Genomic DNA, 21,234 nt, shown 5'->3' with positions numbered 1-21,234 from the left:
TAAGTCCCCCCATATGCTGCTATCTAAGGGTTAAAGCATAGTTGGAAAGTATGGTGACATCTATATATGAAAATTTTACTGCAAACTTTTTTCAAGCTGGTAGTTCGTCTAAATGTCAGCGAAGCAGCAGCTAAAACGAAATGTAAAAATAGCAAACGAAAGAAAACGCGACGAAAATAATTTTTTTGGAAGATATTTGGTAAAACCTCGGAGCAGGAATTTTTCCACAATAAGAAAGATTTATCTCAACGAGATGGTAAGTGAAATCCCTATGAACTGTAAAACAACCGGTGCCGAATTGCATAAAGATCGCAGGGGGTGGCAATGGATGTCGCGAAAAAAAAATTGCAGCTGATGTCCAAGGGAAATTGCCTTTTGTGTTTTGTATAAAGCAAAGTTTGAAATAACTATTAGTTATTAGAAAAAAACTCATTGATGTCGCTTTCCCAAGCGATAACTGTCATCATGATGCAGTTATGAATGATCGCATAGTTAGTACGCGGCAAAGGACCCTTGATGGCAATTTCAAACGAGCCTTTTGGTTGAATACCCAGAAACCTGAGCATCCCAACAGACATCTGATTGATGAACCAGCACCGCCTAGAGACTTAAGGAGTCATCTCCGTAAGCCTTTTTGAGGAAATACGGCTCCTGAGAACCCAGCCGTATGAAGCGAAAAAACACAAGCAGGTCCTTGGTGAACTCCATAAGCAGGCGGCGGACCTTTATGCCGGGAATTGCCCGGTGAATCCAGTACTTAAAGAAAAGTATCCAAAACTCGCGGAAGAGGAACGCATACTCCCCAGGGAAACGCGTGTCACTCTTGCTCAACTTCGTTCTGGATACTGTAACAGGTTAAACTCTTGCCTATCCAGAATAAACCCCGACATACAAAATGTATGCCCCGCTTGCAATGTGTCCCCACATGACACCAACCATCTCTTTAATTGTAATGTGGAACTAACGCCTCTAACACCCCTTTCCTTATGGTCCACCCCTGTTGAAACGGCAAGTTTCCTTTGACTCCCGTTAGAGGATATTGATGACAATTTGTGATCGGTCGCGGCTGTTAGGTGGGGCGAAGCATTGCTACAACAACAACAACTACAGCCTTTTGGTTCGCCACGGTGAAACAAACTGGTCGTACTGTTTCCCCATGTCCAGGGACGGAAAATAATGATTATTTTTTTTTTCGGAGTCGAAAAAGTTTTGGTCAAAAAATTGTCCTAGGTGAAAATGTTTGAGTTCCCAGGTATCCCTATAGCAATATCATGTCGAATCATGCATCCTTTTTATTTTTCGAACATTTTCCATAAAAGTCCACATATAAAAGTAAAATCTATATTTTTATTTTTTAAGTCCGATAGAACTAGTTAAACTCGGACTTAAAAATAAAAGTCCCGAAATAAAAGTTAAATCAAGACTTATTTTTTAAGGCCGAAATAAAAGTCTCGCTTGATAGCAAAGAAACGGTTTATCCGAATTAAAAAAAATTTGGTACCAAACGATTCTCCTGGATTCCTAAAATTTAAAACCTTATGGACTTTTGAAAATTTCTGTTAATAATACTAGAAATTTATCATAAACAAACTAGATCTAAAATCTCGTAGTATAAATGTTGAACTTACAGTGGATTTTTGCAAAATAAATTTCGTTCCAATACAACTATTAGAGTGAAAATTGGTAAACCGCATTCTGCTATGATAGGAAAGCTTTTCAAAAAAAGAAATGGTCGTAATCGGCCAGTAGCCACGCCCCTTTCTGTATGTAGAAATTTCCGCACAGAACTTGCAATATTTGAGTATCTAAAGAAGCCACGTTATTTAAATTTGGCACGTAAATTACTGACATTGCATGTAGTTGATCTACATAATTTTTTGAACAATTTGCGTGGCACCAACTACTTTCCGAATAAGATTTTTTGGACTTTCAAGTGCGATAACTCCTACATACTTTGAGCAATATTTTTGCAAATTGGTAAGCGAACTTCATATTTGTATTTGTACATGCCAACGGAAAAAGTTTTAAAATCGAATTAAAGTCACACCCACTTGTATATAAAACTATCAAAACTGGCTACTTGAATTCATTGCCAAGTACTGAATATGTCGGAGTTATTTCGGGACTATTGCGGGGTCATTTAGGGATCCTTCCGGTATCATTCCTGGATGACTTTTGGGATCCCGTCAGGGTCATTTCGGGACTTTTTCGGGATCATTTGGGCAGTGGCGGATCTAGGGGGGGCTATGGGGGCTAAAGCCGCCCCCACCCAGCGCTGTATCATGTGTTCTCCGTTCGAAATAACTTGTGGAGAGAATAAAAAAGGCCAAATTTTACGCTTAGATAGCTGATGAAACAACAGACGCAAGTCATAAAGTTCAGCTAACCTTATGCATCCGGTATTTCGATGTGGAGGACATTGTTCTACGCGAGGACTTTCTAGGACTTATATTGTTGACATCGACTACTGGACAAGACGTGAAGGGGCGAATATTTGAAGAATTGAACGTCCTAGGACTGGATCTAATCAATCTTCGAGGACAAGTCTACGACGGGGGATCGAATTTCTCTGGAAAAGAAAATGGAGTTAGCGCATTGATTTTGAAAGAGCAACCACTTGCATTTTACACTCACTGCTTCAACCATTCCTTGAGTCTCTGTGTATGCAAGGCGTGTGAAGTTCCCGAAATTCGAAATATGCTTGGAACCGTTTCTGCAGTAATAAATTTTTTCACATCATCATACAAAAGAACGCAAGCACTTGAGGGTGAAATCAAAAGAAAGATCATCCGAATCACAGAAAACTCGCCTCAGAACACTTTGCCTCACTCGATGGGTTGAAAAACACGATAGTGTGGAAACCGTTAATGAATTTTTCCCACATATTGCTGAAGTTCAAAAGCGTCGCAACTTCTCAGTACTATTGAGAAATCCGAATTTCTGATCGCTCTCCAAACATTCAAAGATGTGAATTCGCCGATTGTGACTCTCAGTAGAACACTTCAACAACCTTAATTGCAACTGAAATCGGCCTGTGCTCATATTGATCATATAATCATGATTTTTGTCAAGACGCGTGAAAACGAAACATCGTTCTATGAAGTCTTCAAGAGAGCCGAGGAAAAAGCATGCGAACTGGGAATCAAACTCGAAATTCCCCGCATTTGTAGCCGACAAAAGCACCGCTTCAATGTTCCAACTAAGAGTAAGGCTCCTCTCGAATTTTTCCGGTGAGTTCTTGTTGATTAAATGCGTTCATTTACGTTTTTAATAGGGGTGAATGATTCGTTGACATTGTACTTACAGAGCTACAATTTACTACCCTTTCCTGGACTACATGATTTCTTCATTGACGTCAAGGTTCAAAGGTGAATTTTTGAAGATGCTGCCTCTGGAGGGACTGATTCCAGCATACTCTGCAGGAGTAACAATTGAAGAAATTGTACTTGCTGCTAAAGTTTATAAAGAAGATTTCCCCAGTCACAATGAGACTGCTGAAAAATGAGATTTTATTGTGGCATAACCATTGCAAAAGTGATCCATTCAAGAGTGCTCAAACAGCTACTGATGCCCTGAAAATCATAAAATCAGCACACTATTCTTCATTTTTTCCAAACGTGACGACACTGTTGCAAATATTTGAGACTATCCCCGTTGTTGTTGTTGTAGCAACGCTTCGCCCCACCTAACAGCCGCGACCCATCACAAATTGTCATCAATAACCTCTAACGGGAGTCCAAGGAAACTTGCCGTTTCAACAGGGGTGGACCATAAGGAAAGGGGTGTTAGAGGCGTTGGTTCCACATTACAATTAAAGAGATGGTTGGTGTCATGTGGGGACACATTGCAAGCGGGGCATACATTTTGTATGTCGGGGTAGATTCTGGATAGGTAAGAGTTTAACCTGTTACAGTATCCAGAACGAAGTTGAGCAAGAGTGACACGCGTTTCCCTGGGGAGTATGCGTTCCACTTCCGCGAGTTTTGGATACTTTTCTTTAAGTACTGGATTCAGCGGCAATTCCCGGCATAAAGGTCCGACGCCTGTTTATGGAGTTCACCAAGGACCTGCTTCTGTTTTTTCGCTTCATGCGGCTGGGTTCTCAGGTGCCGTATTTCCCCAAAATGCTTACGGAGATAACTCCTTAAGCCCCTAGGCGGTGCTGGTTCATCAATCAGATGGCTGTTGGGATGCTAAGGTTTCTGGGTATTCAACAGGAACTGTTTGGTCAGCATCTCATTTCTCTCCCTGATAGGGAGATGGTGTTCTGGGGACATAAGAAGACAGCCCGTGGCAATTCTGAGAGCAGTATTTTGGCAGGTCTGTAGCTTCTTCCAGTGGGTAATTTTTAGGCTTGGCGACCATATGGGTGACGCGTAGCACGTAATCGGCTGCCTAATTGCTTTGTATGTAGTCATGAGCGTTTCTTTATCTTTTCCCCAGGTACTGCCAGCGAGGGATTTGAGGATTTTGTTACGGCTCTGAATTCTCGGAACAATTGCGGCTGCGTGCTCACTAAAATGTAGATCCTGATCAAACGTCACACCCAAGATTTTGGGGTGTAGGACAGTCGGTAGCGTAGTGCCATCGACGTGGATGTTCAAAATGGTCGACATTTGGGACGTCCATGTTGTAAATAAGGTCGCGGAAGATTTAGTGGGTGATAATGCCAGGTTTCGCGAGGCGAAAAAAACTGGAGAGATCAGGGAGGTAGCCGTTTATTTTATTGCATAGCTCATCGATCTTTGGGCCTGGGCCTGTGGCCATTATTGTGCAGTCATCGGCGTAGAAAACGATTGTGACTCCTTCCGGTGGTGAAGGTAGCTTAGATATGTAGAAATTAAACAAAAGTGGGGATAGGACACCACCCTGTGGCACCCCTTGTTTAATTCTCCTTGGTATTGATGTTTCGTTTCTAAATTGCACCGTTGCCTGCCGACCACCCAGATAATTTGCGGTCCACCTTTTAAGACATGGGGGAAGCGTAGACCCTTCCAGGTCTTGCAGTAACGAGCCATGGTTGACCGCATCAAAAGCTTTTGATAGGTCTAGCGCTACGAGTACTGTTCTATGGTGGGGGTATTGATTTAAACCGCAATTTATCTGGGTGCTAATGGCATTTAGCGCGGTGGTAGTGCTATGGAGTTTTCTGAAGCCATGCTGATGAGAGGCTAGCTACAAATTTGCTTGGAAATAAGGGAGCAAAATGGCTTCAAGCGCCTTTGCTACTGGCGATAGGAGAGATATCGGACGATACGACTCTCCTATGTTAGCTGATTTCCCAGGCTTTAGTAGCGGGACCACCTTGGCCATTTTCCATTTCTCGGGTATGACAAAGGTGGAAAGAGACAGGTTGAAGACATGCGCTAAATATTTGAAACCCTCTTTCCCTAGGCTTTTAAGCATCGGCATGGCTATGCCGTCTGGGCCCACTGCTTTGGATGGTTTAACGCGACCAATGGCGTCCTCAACCTCTTTAGCGGTGATGGTGATTGGTGACGCGCTGAATTTGTGTTTATGTGCGTGTCTATTGGCTCTATCTTTGTCAACCGTAGGATGCATTATTGTCGGCAGAAAGCGCTCGCGCATTTTTTCGCATCCGACAGCACTTTGTCGCCATAGGCGATGGAAACTTTGTCTTTGTGCTTAGTCGGATTCGATAGGGACTTTACGGTGGATCAAAGTTTACCCACACCGGTAGAGAGGTTACAACCTCTTAGGTGCTCCTCCCACTTCGCCCGCTTGTGTTCGTCCACAAGCAATCTGATGCGTTGGTTTATATCCCTTATTTGGGGGTCGCCTGGATCAAGCTGTCTTATAAGGTCACGTTCTCTCGCTAAGTTTGCGGCCTCCGCCGGGAAGTGGGGCCGAATTTTGGGAATTCTCCCGGCGGGAATGAAACGTGCCGAGGCGGATTCAATGACCTTACGGAAGGCACGCTCCCCTTGGCGGGCATCAGTCGGGATAGGGAGGGCAGCAAAGAGGTTGTCTGTAAAAGATTTATATTCTTCCCACTTTCCTTTTTTTGAAGTTTATGAAAGTGCGTTTTTCGGGGACGATGAAGTCGGCGGTACGCTCGAGCGAAATAAGTATAGGCAGGTGGTCGGATGCCAATGTTACCATCGGCTGCCAGTTGACGCAGTTTACGAGTTCTGCGCTCACGATTGAGATATCTGGCGAACTGTGACAGCTTCCTACCATACGTGTGGTGGCGTCTCCGTTTATTGTGCAGAACGTCGTTTCTTCTATTTGATCCGCCAACATCTCACCCTTACTGTCCGCCCGCAAGTTTGAGTGCCATAGATGGTGATGGGCATTGAAATCGCCTAAGATAATGCGATTGTTGCCAGTGAGTAAGGCTCTGATATTAGGGCGGTATCCACTGGGGCAACAGGTGGCAGGAGGGATGTAGATGTTGATGATTTCTAGGTTTGCATCGCCTGACCAGATAGGCCTTGACGTTCTAAGACATTGTCCCTGCGGTCGATGCAAGGATCAAATATATAATATTGCACAGAGTGGTGTATGATAAACGCGAGGCCGCCTCCATTTTTGCTCTCGCGGTCTTTCCTGTGGACATTATACCCAGAGCAGGTCTGCAATGCAGATCTTGCTGTGAGTTTAGTCTATTGAATCGTAGCAATGCGGATGTTGTGCCGCTTCATGAAATCGACTATCGCCGTAATCTTCCCAGTTAGTCCATTACAGTTTAACTGCAGAATTCTGAAGTGCATAAGGGGAGACGCCGCCACTCTGGGGGCAAGTGACGGGTGACTACGCCTTGGTTGTGGAAGGCCAGGACGCAATTGCTGTTGTGGCCCTGGGACTGGGCGTCCTTGGGCAAGCATTGGGGTACCCGGATGATTTGGGTTTGCGAGCTGGCAACATGGCGCGATGAAACCCGTCGGGGGGTTGCCGTCGCGGAGACCAGAACATCTAGGAAAGTGGCACCACCCAAGGCAGGAGCTGCATTGGGCGGATGTCGCGAACATATATATTCTTTGCTGGCAAACGGTGCAAACGGAGGTAGGGATTAAGAGTATGTTTCCCTGACCTACACGATTGCTGCCGGGAAAGAGGGGGGAGAAGACGGGGGCAGGGGATGATGCTCAGCATTGCTACCGACTCTACTACGAAGGTAGTAGTTATGAGTGGTAGCAGCTGTTTGAGTTGTTGGCGCCGTGGGGCGCGAGCAGCAGCGGGTACTTGTTGTGGCTTGCTGAGCAGCGGGGCTGCTGGAAGGTAGTGGGGGGCGCTTAGGCGTAGACTACGGGACGCCCTTGGGCGTGAACAGAAAGGAGCCACAAAAGATTTATAAAAGTTACGTGGACGTCGGGTTTTGGGATCAAACCCAGAACAACCTGTCCGATGCAACCATCCCTTATATGAGACACACTGAACAGAGTATGACCGTCCTAAAAATATTCTTTTCCGGCAGATGCAGCAAAACCATTTCTCAGGACCGGGGTCAGGAGACGGACCCGGATTGGATTCAATGCCTTCCCGGAGTAAGAGAAAAAAAGGAGTTGCTGGGAGGATGACAATTTGTGGGAGGGACGCAACAAATTAAATGGGGTCACACTGAAATGACAGTCCTTGGTCGGGAAAAATCCCGAGTCGCGCCGGTACATAGAACCGACTGCCTTGGGAAGCGAAACCAGCGACCGCAGAGCGTTCCTTTTCTGTTCTAAAGCGCTTGAAGACTTATTTGAGAGTCAACATGTCTGAAAATCGACTGACTGGTCTGGCACTTGGGAACGTCCACAAAGAAATAGAAACAGACATTGAAGAAATAACCGATCTTTTCTCTAAAACGAAGCCCCGACGACTCGAATCTGTGGATTGGTCGATAGAAGATTGAACCAGCAATAAGTGGGTTTGAAAGAAAGGTTTTTATGACTATTTTTATATAGTTGTTATATGAATATCTCGAGTGTGCTGAATAAAAGAACTTTCAGAAAATATTTGTTGTACTTTATTAGTAAGTTATTTAATTTTTTTTAATTTTGAAAATCCTCGTTTTGTCATGTCATTTTATATTCTGTATACATTTATTTAACACATCATGGAAAACCAAAACAAAATTTGATAGTGAAAAAATTTCAAGCCCCCAGTACCAAATCCTAGATCCGCCACTGCATTTGGGGATCCTTCCGACATCATTTCAGGATAGTTTTCGGGATCCGTCCGGTATCCGTCCGGGATCGCGACGGGTTTATTTCGGTATCATTTGGGGACTCTTCCGGTATAATTTCTGGATGGTTTTCGGGATCCCGTTAGGGTATTTTCGGGACTTCCGGCATAATTTCTGGATAGTTTTCGGGATTTGTCCGGGATTCCGTCGGGATCATTTCGGGAGTCGGCATAAAACATGTAGGTCCCGTCCGGCCAATTTGTAGGGAAAATCAAGAGGAGCACGACGCAAATTGGAAGAGAAGCCTTAGATCTCTTTGGAGGTTATCGCGCCTTACATTTATTTATCGGACTTAAAAAATAAAAATCCGATAATAATTTTTATCTTGATCCAAATATATTTAAAGTCCAAAATTAATAGTTTGCCCATGTCTCTTAACGTTTTTCCTTTTTCTCTGCTTACCAATACGGTGTCGGTAGAATAACTATCTGGGCGTCTGAGAGTTTCCGCTCATTGGAATGGCATAACTTAGCCAGCAGCGCACTATGCTCATATCTGTGTAGAGCTCATTCAGCTCAGCATTAAACCTCAAAGCTAGCCTTCTCTCTACCTCATCCATAAATCAACCATACATTAGAACAGGTATGATGAGAACCTTGCTGATCTTGGTCATCGGGAGAGAACATTTCCTTCATTGCTCACTCAAAAGTAATTTTCCGTTGGATTGACATGGTTTTCGCTGTTAATGCTGGTTTCCATACAAAAAAAGCTATTCACTGATTTGGATATAAGGCCGCCAACATCGATATGGCTGCCAAAGCCCGAATGCGCCGTTTTTCTTTGAACACAGCAAGTACGTGGTCTTGTCCCACTTCTTCTTCCTCCTGTAGCAGAAAAGACACTCCGTGAAGATTTTGGGATTATTAACGATGACGATGGTCTTCTCCGAATTTTAATCTAATATGTTCTGGATATTAGAAGTAATAAGGTACCAGCCCGACCATATATCAGGAATGATATTATATGACCACGTTGTTGTTGTTGTTGTTGTTGTTGTAGCAATGCTCGCCCCACCTAATAGCCGCGACCGATCACAAATTGTCATCAATATCCTCTAACGGGAGTCCAAGGAAACTTGCCGTTTCAACAGGGGTGGACCATAAGGAAAGGGGTGTTAGAGGCGTTGGTTCCACATTACAATTGAAGAGATGGTTGGTGTCATGTGGGGATACATTGCAAGCGGGGCATACATTTTGTATGTCGGGGTTGATTCTGGATAGGTAAGAGTTTAACCTGTTACAGTATCCAGAACGAAGTTGAGCAAGAGTGACACGCGTTTCCCTGGCGAGTATGCGTTCCTCTTCCGCAAGTTTTGGATAATTTTCGTTAAGTACTGGATTCACCGGGCAATTCCCGGCATAAAGGTCCGACGCCTGTTTATGGAGTTCACCAAGGACCTGCTTGTGTTTTTTCACTTCATACGGCTGGGTTCTCAGGTGCCGTATTTCCTCAAAATGCTTACGGAGATGACTCCTTAGGCCCCTAGGCAGATGTCTGTTGGGATGCCCAGGTTTCTGGGTATTCAACAGGAACTGTTTGGTCAGCATCTCTTTCTCTCCCTGATGGGGAGTATTCTCGCCTCATTATGCAGATGGTGTTCTGGGGACATAAGAAGACAGCCCGTGTCGATCTGTGGACTTTCATTGGGACCAACTTGCTGGGAGTTCTTGTCCTCACTGCCTTAAAGTTGACAAAAAGATGATGCAATGACCAAATCCTCGGTGACCTCATTTACAACGTAAACAAAACAAATGTCGACCATATTGGAAATCGAAGGTTTAATGTGGCCATATAAATCGTTCCCGAGATGGTCGGGTTAGCACCTTAATGGTGCTGTGGTACAGGAGCGTACCGGATCTGTATCCGGCAAAGGGCCATTACATCGATAACACTCCCCTTCGGGGAGCAACCTTATCGCTACAACAACAACAACATTCGATCAGGACTACATTTTGGCTAGCATGCAGCCGCGAGAATATACATACCGCCCAGAACCGTAACAAAATTCACAAGTTCCTTGCCGGCAGCACTTGGGGCAAAGACACACGTCACTCTAGCTCAATTCCAATCTAGATACTGTAATAAGTTAGACTCTTACTTATCCAGAAACAACCCCGACATACCCAATGTATGTCCTGCCTGTAACGTGTTGCCATATAACACCAACCATCTTTTCAATTCCAATGTGGTACCAACGCCTCTAACACCCTCATCTTTCCAACCCAGATGAAACAGCACTCGCGTTAGGTGATATTGATAACAATTTGTAAGTGGTCGCACCTATTGGAAGGATATTGATATTGTGGTAACTACAAAAACACTCCCTTACAGTTACTACAATATGAACCATCTTGATGCTGTTGTTGTAGCAGTGCTTCGCTCCATCCAATAGGTGCGACCACTGACACATTGTTATCAATATCACCTAACCTTAACCTAAAACCAGATCGAAGTTGAGATAGAAACAGAAACTGTTTTCAGGATTTCATTTCTCTCCCTAATGGGGAGTACTCTCGCCTCATTTTGTAAATCATGTAGACAGCCTCTAGCGGTTCTGAGGGCACTGTCTTGGCAGGCCTGTATTTTCTTCCAGTGAGTCACTTCAATCAACAATCGGCCCGCCACTTGCTTTGTAAGTGGTATTCAGCATTCCTTGGTCCTTACCCCAACTGCTGCCGGGAAGAGATTTGAGGATTTCATTGCGGCTATGGATATTCAGTACAATTGCGGCTGCATGCTCATGAAAATGTAGATCCTGAACGAACGCCACATCCAAAATTTTTGGGTGTAAGACAGTCGCTAGCGCAATGCCATCATCGTGGATGTCCAATATGGTCGACTTTTGCCGCGTCCTTGTTGTAAATAAGGTCGCCAATGATTTGGTCGGTGACAATGCAAGGTTTCGCTACGCAAAAACTGGAAAGATCAAGGAGATAGCTGTTTATTTTATTACAAAACTCATCGATGTGTGGTCGTGGGCCTGTGGCCATTATTGTGCAGTCATCGGCGTAGGGAACGATAGTTGTTGTCGTTGTAGCGATAAGGCTGCTCCCCGAAGGCTTTGGGGACGCTTCCCAAGGCCGTCGGTTCTATGTACCGGAGCGACTCGAGATTTTTCCCGACCAAGGACTGCCATTTCAGTGTAATCCCATTTAATTTGTTGCGTCCCTCCCACAGCTCCTTGCAGCGGGACTGCTCCATATTCTCTTGGTCCGGGAAGGTATCGAACCCAATCCGGGTCCGTCTCCTGACCCCGGTCCTGAGAAATGGTTTTACTGCATCTGCCGGAAAAGAATCTTTTTACGACGGTCATACTCTTTTCAGTGTGTCTCGTGTGAGAGATGGTTGCATCGGACAGGTTGTTCTGGGCTAGACCCCAAAACCAGACGTCTACGTAACTTCTATAAATATTTTGTGGCTCCTTGCTGTTCACGCCCTAGGGCGTCCCATAGTCTGTGCCTTAGCGCCCCCCGCCACGTTCCAGCAGCCCCGCTGCTCAGCAAGCTACAACAAGTATCCGCTGTTGCTCGCGCCCCACAGCGACACCAACTCACACGGCTGCTCCCACTCATACCTACAATCTCCGTAGTAGAGTCCGGAGCAATGCCGAGCATCAGCCCCTGCCTCCGCCCCCCCCCCCCCCCCTCTCTTTTCCGGCAGCAATTGTGTAGGTCATGGAAACAGACTCTTAGTCCCTACCTCCCTTTGCACCGTTTGCCAGCACAGAATATATACGTCTGCGACATCCGCCCAATGCAGCTCCTGCCATGGACGGTGCCACTTTCCTAGATATTCTGGTCTCCGCGGCAGCAACCCCCGACGGCTTTGTTGTTGTTGTAGCAATGTTTTGCCCCACCTAATAGCTGCGACCCATCACAAATTGTCATCAATATCCTCTAACGGGAGTCCAAGGAAACTTGCTGTTTCGACAGGGGTGGACCATAATGAAAGGGGTGTTAGAGGCGTTGGTTCCACATTACAATTAAAGAGATGGTTGGTGTCATGTGGGGACACATTGCAAGCGGGGCATACATTTTGTATGTCGGGGTTGATTCTGGATATGTAAGAGTTTAACCTGTTACAGTATCCAGAACGAAGTTGAGCCAGAGTGACGCGTTTCCCTGGGGAGTATACGTTCCTCTTCCGCAAGTTTTGGGTACTGTTCCCCGAGTACTGGATTCACCGGGCAATTCCCGGCATAAAGGTCCGACGCCTGTTTGAGGAGTTCACCAAGGACCTGCTTGTGTTTTTTTGCTTCAAACGGCTGAGTTCTCAGGTGTCGTATTTTCTCAAAATGCTTACGGAGATGACTCCTTAAATCTCTAGGCGGTGCTGGCTCATCAATCAGATGTCTGTTGGGATGCCCAGGTTTCTGGGTATTCAACAGGAACTGTTGGTTAGCATCTCATTTCTCTCCTTGGTGGGGAGTATTCTCGCCTCATTATGTAGATGGTGTTCTGGGGACATAAGAAGACAGCCCGTGGTGGTTCTGAGCGCAGTATTTTGGCAGGCCTGTAGCTTCTCTGGATTTTCGGAACAATTGCGGCTGCGTGCTCACCAAGATCCTGATCATACGTCACACCCAAGATTTTGGGGGTGTAGGACAGTCGGTAGCGTAGTGCCAACGACGTGGATGTTCAAAATGGTCGACATTTGTAATGTATTAACTGGGAAGATCACGGAGATAGTCGATTTCATGAAGCGGCACAACATCCGCATTGCTGCGATTCAAGAGACTAAACTCACAGCAAGATCTGCATTGCAGACCTGTTCTGGGTATAATGTCCACAGAAAAGATCGCGAGAGTGTAAATGAAGGCGGCCTCGCGTTTATCATACACCACACTGTGCAATATCATATATTTGATCCCGACATCGACCGCAGGGCCAGTGTCTTAGAACGTCAAGGATTATCTGTCCGGTCGGGCGATGCAAATCTAGAAATCATCAACATCTACATCCCTCCTGTCACCTGCTGCCCCAGTGGATACCGCCCTGATATCAGCGGCGTACTCACTGGAAACAATCGCAATATCTTAGGCGATTTCAATGCCCATCACGATCTATGGCATTAAAACTTGCGGGTGGACAGTAGGGGTGAGATGTTAGCGGATCAAATAGAAGAAACGACATTCTGCACAATAAACGGAGACGCCCCCACACTTATGGTAGGAAGCTGTCACAGTTCGCCGGATATTTCAATCCTGAGCGTAGAAATCGTAAACTGCGTCAACTGGCAGCCGATGGGAACATTGGCATCCGACCCCCTGCCTACCATTGGAAGAAGCTGCAGGCCTGCCAAAATGAAAATGTTAATTTAAAGTGGTTTTGCAATCAATGCTCGGTATGTGATACTAATACCAAATTTATTGAAATAAAACATTTGATACAAAGTTGTGATCAAAAGAGACTGGGAAAGACAGAAATGAAGGATATAATTGAAGAAGCATTATGTCACAAAATACAGCAGCTGAAAGTTAGTCTGATGACTGATTTCAATTCACTACTTGAACATAATGTAGAAATTAAAATTAATCAAATGAGAAAAGATATTCTGTCTGAGTTATCACAAACAATAGAAAATAATAGCGAAAAATTAAATGAAGTTTTGGCGGGTACCAGCTTAAACAACAACACAAATGTAAACAAAAAAATTACATATGCACAAGCAGCCTCACAAAGTGAAAATAAACCGAAAGACAAAGCAAAGAAAAATAAACACACCAAAGTAGCGCTTAAAACAGTCATCGAACCAACCGAATGTCATGTCACAGCAGTAAAAGAGATCAACAACGGTGGGATAGTAGTGCAATGCAAGAATAAGGAATCATGCGAACTATTGCAGAAAAAGATAGCGGAACAAATTGGGAATGAATACGATATGGAAAAAACAAAAGACAAGAGAGAGATTAAAAAAATATTTAAAGTTATAGGTTTAACTGAGAGGCTTAGCAGTGAGCGATTGATAGAATGTATTACAAAACAAAATAGCATATGTGAGGGTAAACAAATCAAAGTTGTAAAGGTTTTTGAAAATTTCAGTCGAAGAGAAGAATGCTTCAATGCTCTTGTTGAAACAGATATAGAAACATACGAAAATATTATTAAACAAAAGAGAATTAATGTAGAATGGGACTCTTGCATAACTACTGATTATGAAAGAGTATTTAGATGCTTTAAATGTTTGGGATCACAAGGCGGTTAAATGTATCAATAAAAAAGCATGTAGTAGATGTGGAGGCAATCACGATTTCAGAGATTGTGTATCAAATGTATATAATTGTGTAAACTGTTGTGAGCTAGTCCAGAAAAAATTGATAGAGACTGATGTACACCATGCTGCGTTTAGTAAGGAATGCCCAGCATATAAAAGAAATATTCAAAGCAAATCCAAAACTAGAAAGTAGCAATTAAATAATCTAATTTGTCTTTATCTTAATATAAATAGTATTGTAAGTAATAAAAATGAATTAGAAAGACTGATCGAGATTAAAAATCCAGCGATAGTATTTTGCGCTGAAACATGTACCACAAATGTCGTAACAAAAGAGTTGAAAATAGAATCCTACAAATTAGTACGTTGTAACTCCCATAGTAGGCATACTGGTGGCGTTCTTGTTTATGTACATGATTCAGTTGAATACTGCGTTAAACATAATAAAGAAATCGATAAAAACTTGTGGTATATTTTTATCCAATTGAAGCACTTTAACCCAAAAATTCAAGTGGGTGTGATTTATCACTCACCCAGCACAAGCGATTCAGATTTTATAACCTATTTACGTAATGTCTTAGGTATTACTTGTGAAAATTCCGGAAACAATATTCTTGTAGGAGATTTTAATATTAATTTAAATAATACATCCACATATAGTACACAACTAATTGATCTGTTTAAATCATACTCTATGTGTCAAAAAATTGATTTCGATACTCGTATAACGGATATATCTAGAACAAAAATCGATTTACTATTTTCGGATAATAATGATATTGTTTGCGAAAGGTTAGATGAACATCACATAACTGATCATGAAACAATCCAATTTAAAATTAAAAGTAGTCCACAATTAAAAATGAGAAGTATTAGAAAAATAACCTCATGGGAGTATTATAATAATGAATCACTTCTTAACCAACTGCGTCTGTGTGATTTCAGTAATTTTGATCATATTGATTTAGAGAGTAAGGTTTTGCTGATTAATAATAGCATTTTAAATATCATGCAAAATCTTACCAGAGAAAAAGTGGTGCATTTAAAAATACATAATAAATGGTATGACAACGAGCTAGCCAATATGAACAAATTCAAATTTGAACTTTTCAAACTGGCTCAAATCTCAGGAAACTGGGACGAGTACCGGTATATAAAAAATAAATACAAACAGTTGGTAAAAATTAAAAAAGTTAAGTATATGAAATATAATATAAATAAAAATTGTCATGATAGCAAAATGATGTGGAAATATCTAAAACAGGCCATAAGTATGGGAAAAGAAGATACATCAATAAAGAAGATTGTAATAAACGGTCAAATATACAGTGGCGAATCAGAAATTGCTGTCAACTTAAATAAATATTTTGTTGATAGTATTACTGATATTTGTAATAATATAGAGGTATTTGATAGAGAAGTATATATAACTAATCAAAGAAACTGCGTTTTTAAATTTATCAAAGTTGGATCAGATGACATCGCTGAACTTGTCAGTAAGTTCAAAGCTGTGAGAGGTGGAAAAAAATTGTTATCAGATGGTGTGGTGAAAGATGCAACCCCCTATTTAGGCTTCTTCTATTCTCAAATAGTAAATGAAAGTTTAAGTAGTGGCATAGTGCCTAGTATGTGGAAAACTTCAACAATTGTTCCCATAGAGAAAGTTAAAAATACTATTAAAGCAGAGGAGTTACGGCCTATAAATTCATTGCCCAGCGATGAAAAAATTTTAGAACTGGTGGTAAAGAACCAATTGGTTCAGTACTTAGAAAAAAATAAGATACTTATACATCAACAATCAGGCTTTAGAAAAAATCATACCTGTGAAACAGCATTAAATATGGTTTTAGCTGAATGGAAAGATGATCTTAGTAATAAAATGTCGATTTTAGCAGTTTTTGTTGATCTTAAAAGAGCTTTTGAAACCATAGATATAAAAATACTAGTGGAAAAATTATCAGACATAGGCATTCAAGGTTTAGAAATAGACTGGTTTAAAAGTTTTTTAAGCAACCGTAAACAAAGAACAATCATTGGCTCATCGTTGTCAGATGAATTGGATGTTAGGGTTGGGCTTCCACAAGGCTCTGTCCTCGCTCCAATTTTATTCAACATTTACGTTAATGATATTAATTCAATTTTGAAATATAGTTCAATAAAATTGTTTGCTGACGATGCACTAATTTGGATAAGTGGTAGAAATGAAAATGATTTAAGAAATAAATTACAAAGTGACTTAAATGCCCTTTATATTTGGTTGTGCGCTAACAAACTTAAACTTAATATCGAAAAAACTAAATACATGTTAATAACTAGAAAGAATGTTTCCGATATTGGTACTCTCAAAATAAATAATTCAGAAATTGAAAACGTAGATTCTATTAAATACCTTGGTATCGTAATAGATTGTAAATTAAAATTCAACGCCCATGTCGCTTATATAACAAACAAAATAGCAACTAAAATATGGTTTATGCAAAGAACCTGCAAAAACCTAAGTAATTACTATAAAACTAAAGTATATCGATCCGTTGTTGAACCTTACTTTTTATATTGCTCTACAATTTTATTTGTTATGAAAGATTCGCAAATCGATAAATTGCAAAAAATGCAGAATAAAGCTATGGGATTCATCTTAAACAAACGTTATGATACCCCAATAAAAGATATGCTACTTAGTTTAAATTGGATGAGCGTGAAGCAACAAATATTTTTCTTTACGATGAAGTTTATATACAATATAAACACCGGAAATTTACCTGAATACTTAAGAACAAATATTAGAGTTAATTATGATGTCCATGGAAGAAATACAAGACAAAGAAATGATTTCAAATTACCTAATTATAAAACAGAATCTGAACAGAATAGTCTTTTTTACAAAGGGTTAAAATGCTTCAATGAACTACCTGAATACATAAAAAATAGTGATAATAACTTGTTTAAAAATAGGTTATACACTTACGTCAAATCTATGAGGATAAAATAAATACTAAGATCTGAGCTGGTTTGTGATACGTATTCCTAATTTATATATATTTCCTCGTTTATATATATATACATATATCTATTTAAACTGATGTGCCTATTGTTAATTAATGCAATAATTTTTTTTTTTTTTTTCAATTGTATAAGCTAGGCCCTTCGAGTCGTAATAAATAAATGAAATGAAATGAAATACTGATCTAAGAATCGCCACGGGCTGTCTCCTTACGTCCACAGAACACCATCTACATAATGAGGCGAGAATACTCCCCATCAGGCAGAGAAATGAGATGCTAACCAAACAGTTCCTGTTGAATACCCAGAAACCTGAGAACTCAGCCGTATGAAGCAAAAAAACGCAAGCAGGTCCTTGGTGAACTCCACAAACAGGCGTCGGACCTTTATGCCCGGTGAATCCAGTACTCAGAGAACAGTACCCAAAACTTGCGGAAGAGGAACGCATACTCCCCAGGGAAACGCGAGTCACTCTGGCTCAACTTCGTTCTGGATACTGTAACAGTTTAAACTCTTACATATCCAGAATCAACCCCGACTTACAAAATGTATGCCCAGAATGCAATGTGTCCCCACATGACACCAACCATCTCTTTAATTGTAATGTGGAACCAACGCCTCTAACACGCCTTTCATTATGGTCCACCTCTGTTGAAACAGCAAGTTTCCTTGGACTCCCGTTAGAGGATATTGATGACAATTTGTGCTCGGTCGCAGCTATTAGGTGGGGCGCAGCATTGCTACAACAACAACAAGGCTTTGGGGAGTGTTATCGATGTGATGGTCCTTTGCGGGATACAGATCCGGTACTCTCCGGTAACACAGCACCATTAAGGGGCTAGCCCGACCATCTCGGGAACGATTTATATGGTCACATTAAACCTTCAGGCCATCCCTCCCTCCCCACCCCAAGTTACATGAGGAGCTTGGGGTCGCCAGAGCCTCGTCTGTTAGTGAAACAGGATTCGCTGCGGATAGGTGAGGTTGACAATTGGGTTTGGAGAAGCTATGTATTGAGCTGGCAACCTGAATGGGTTGCGCGACACGATAGTGACTCCTTCTGGTGGTGAAGGTAGTTTCGATATGTGGAAGCTAAACAAAAGCTTGGAAAGGACAACACCCTGTGGTACCCCTTGTTTAATTCTTCTGGATTTAGATGTTATGTTCCTAAATTGCATTGCTGCTTGTTGACCAGACAGATAATTTGCGGTCCACCTTTTGAGATTTGGAGGAAGGAAGGACCCTTCCAAGTCTTGCAGTAAGTGCCGTGGTTGACCCTATCGAAGGCTTTTGATAGGTGATAGGTTTAGCGCAACGAGTACTGTCCCATGGTCAGGTGTTTTATTTAATCCGCAATTTATTTGCGTCTTTGACAGCTCTGGGGATAGTCCGTCGCTTTGTTGTTGTTGTTGTTATCTTGCGGCGTCGGCAAATCCTACATACACAAAAGAAGTGAATTATGAAATTGTAATAATTATTAATAGTGTTGAATGTTCCCCAAGTAATGCCGTTTTATTTTAGATCATGTTCAAACAGTGTTGCCGTGTGCAGTTACGTCATTCATTTCATATTCACCATTTTTAGTGCTACCATATTGTTAGTGCTACCATATTTTTAACACTACGGCTTAATTTACTACAGCTCGGCCAACCTGACAAAGTGATCGGCCTCGATCACAGGCTGTTTATGTTGGTGTCTATCTTTTACAAACTAATTTTACATAAGCGTTATAATGGTTCAGTGTCGCTTTCTTTGGTTTTCCATCTTTTCATATTACGGGCCTCTATTACACTATCGTAGGGTATTTGCGTTATTTGCCCATTTCCTATATCTTTAACTACGTATCGATCGTTGGGAAGCTTCTTGTGGATGAGATACGGCCCCTTAAATTTTGGTAGAAGTTTTCTGTTAAGTTCCGCTGTAGTAACCACATTCTTAATTACTACAAAATCTCCCTCTTTGAACTCATCTGATCTACCTAGTTTTTGTTCACTGCGACCTAGGTTGTACTTCTGTACTTTCTTAATGCGCTCCTCTGCTTTTTCCCGCAATGCTTCTAAATGCCTCCCCCCGGGGCTGAAATGAAATCATCTAGATATTCTGTAAGCTTATCTACAATCTCGCCTCTTTGGCTTACACCATAAAGGGCTTGGCTTGGTGTTGTTCCTAGTGATCGGTTTACTGAGTTGTTTAACGCAAATTCAATCTTTTGTAACTGTTTTACCCTGTCACTATGTGACAAGGGGTCGCTTAGTTTTGCCAAAATTCCCACTAAACTTCGATTAACTCGTTCTGCTTGTCCGTTTGCTTGAGGAGAGTGTACCGCTACCTTTATGTGAGTTATATTTTTGTCATATAGGTATTGCTTTAATTCGTTTGATGTAAAACAACTACCTCTATCTGTTATGCATCTATGGGGACAGCTGTAATATTCAAAGTATTTGTTTAAGGCGTATGTTACTTCTTTAGTACTAGTTTTTAATACCGGATATAATTTAACATATTTTGTAAAAGCATCTACTACTACCAGAATATGTTTTCTTTTTGACTGAAGGGATGGGAGGGGGCCTAAGTGGTCCAAATGCATGGTATGAAAAGGTTCTGAATGTTTCGGTATGTTGTATAAATTTGTACTCTTTTTCTCCGGCGCTGAATACATGATGCATTTTATGCAATTTTTCTTGAAGTTTTTTATCTTATTTTTCATATCCGTGAACCAATAATTCGCTATAAGTTTTTGATAACACTTATCGATTCCCTGATGACCTAGTTGTTCATGTGTTGAACGTATTAGTTCCTTTTTGAGTTCTGCCGGCACAAGAAGTAGTAATCGGTTTTCTTTTTTCTTGAAGACTACGCCATTTTCCATCACGTATTTTGCCATTTCTTCCTTCTCTAGTTTTTGTTTTAAATTAAGTATATCTTTGTTTCTCCTGGAGAAATAAGCTACTGGGTGGACATTTTTATCAGACTGTCTCTATAGTAAAGTAGCACCAAAACCAAAGGAACTTGCGTCACAGTGTAGTTCAGTGTCCTTTTTATGATTGTAAATTGCTAATACTGGCCCTGATATTAAATTTTTTTTGAGGTCTTCAAATGTTGCAACGCATCTCTCGGTGAATATAAACCTAGCGTCTTTTTTCAGCATTTCGTATAAAGGACGGGCTATAACAGAAAAAGATTCAACGAATTTTCGGAAATATGAAAACAATCCTACGAATGATTGCAACTCGCGTTGATTTCTAGGTCTGTGACTTTCGGAAGGTCGTATTCCCCGATCTGTTACTTTATACCCTAGGTATTCCACCTCATCGTAAGCAAATTTGCACTTATTTAGTTTAATTCGGAGGTCATACTCATTAAGGTGTTGTAAGACTCGTTGAAGTAATTCGAAATTTTCGTTTAGTGTTTTGTTCGCGATGATAATGTCGTCCATGTATACGATTTCATTATTGTCAACAAATATTCTCAAAATTGTTGTTATGTATCTCTGAAATATAGCCGGCCCGTTTTTTAACCCAAAGGGCATTCTTAAAAATTCATACTGGCCATTCGGAATGACGAACGATGTATATTTGATAGATTCATTTGCCATCTTAACTTGGTACAATCCTGACTCCATGTCTATAACTGAAAAAATTTTATTTTCCCCTTAGTATTCTAGACAATCTTCAATTATCGGAAGTGGATAATTATCCCTTGCAATCAACCTATTTAGGTTCCTATAGTCAACGCACATTCGAGTAGCACCTGACTTTTTCTTTGTGAGAACTATTGGTGACGCGTAGGGTGAATCACTATGTCTTATAATGACTTTCTTAAGCAAG

General features: G+C 41.5%; 1 protein-coding gene across 1 annotated transcript in view; it reads left to right on the top strand.

Annotated features, from left to right (window-relative positions):
- The first annotated feature begins 120 nt into the window (after positions 1-120).
- SCCRO (defective in cullin neddylation 1 domain containing SCCRO) overlaps positions 121-21,234 on the top strand; it is a 43,935-nt gene continuing 22,821 nt past the window's right edge. Inside the window, exon 1 of the mRNA XM_067756677.1 lies at positions 121-256. Coding sequence (XP_067612778.1) covers positions 254-256 — 3 coding nt within the window. The 5' untranslated portion in view covers positions 121-253. The remainder of the gene's footprint in view (positions 257-21,234) is intronic.

The sequence above is a fragment of the Eurosta solidaginis genome, chromosome 5 (assembly GCF_040869045.1).
Source record: "Eurosta solidaginis isolate ZX-2024a chromosome 5, ASM4086904v1, whole genome shotgun sequence".
In the NCBI taxonomy this organism is placed as follows: Eukaryota; Metazoa; Arthropoda; class Insecta; order Diptera; family Tephritidae; genus Eurosta; species Eurosta solidaginis.
The sequence above is the reverse complement of the archived record's forward strand: the minus strand, read 5'-3'. Positions and strand labels throughout refer to the sequence as shown.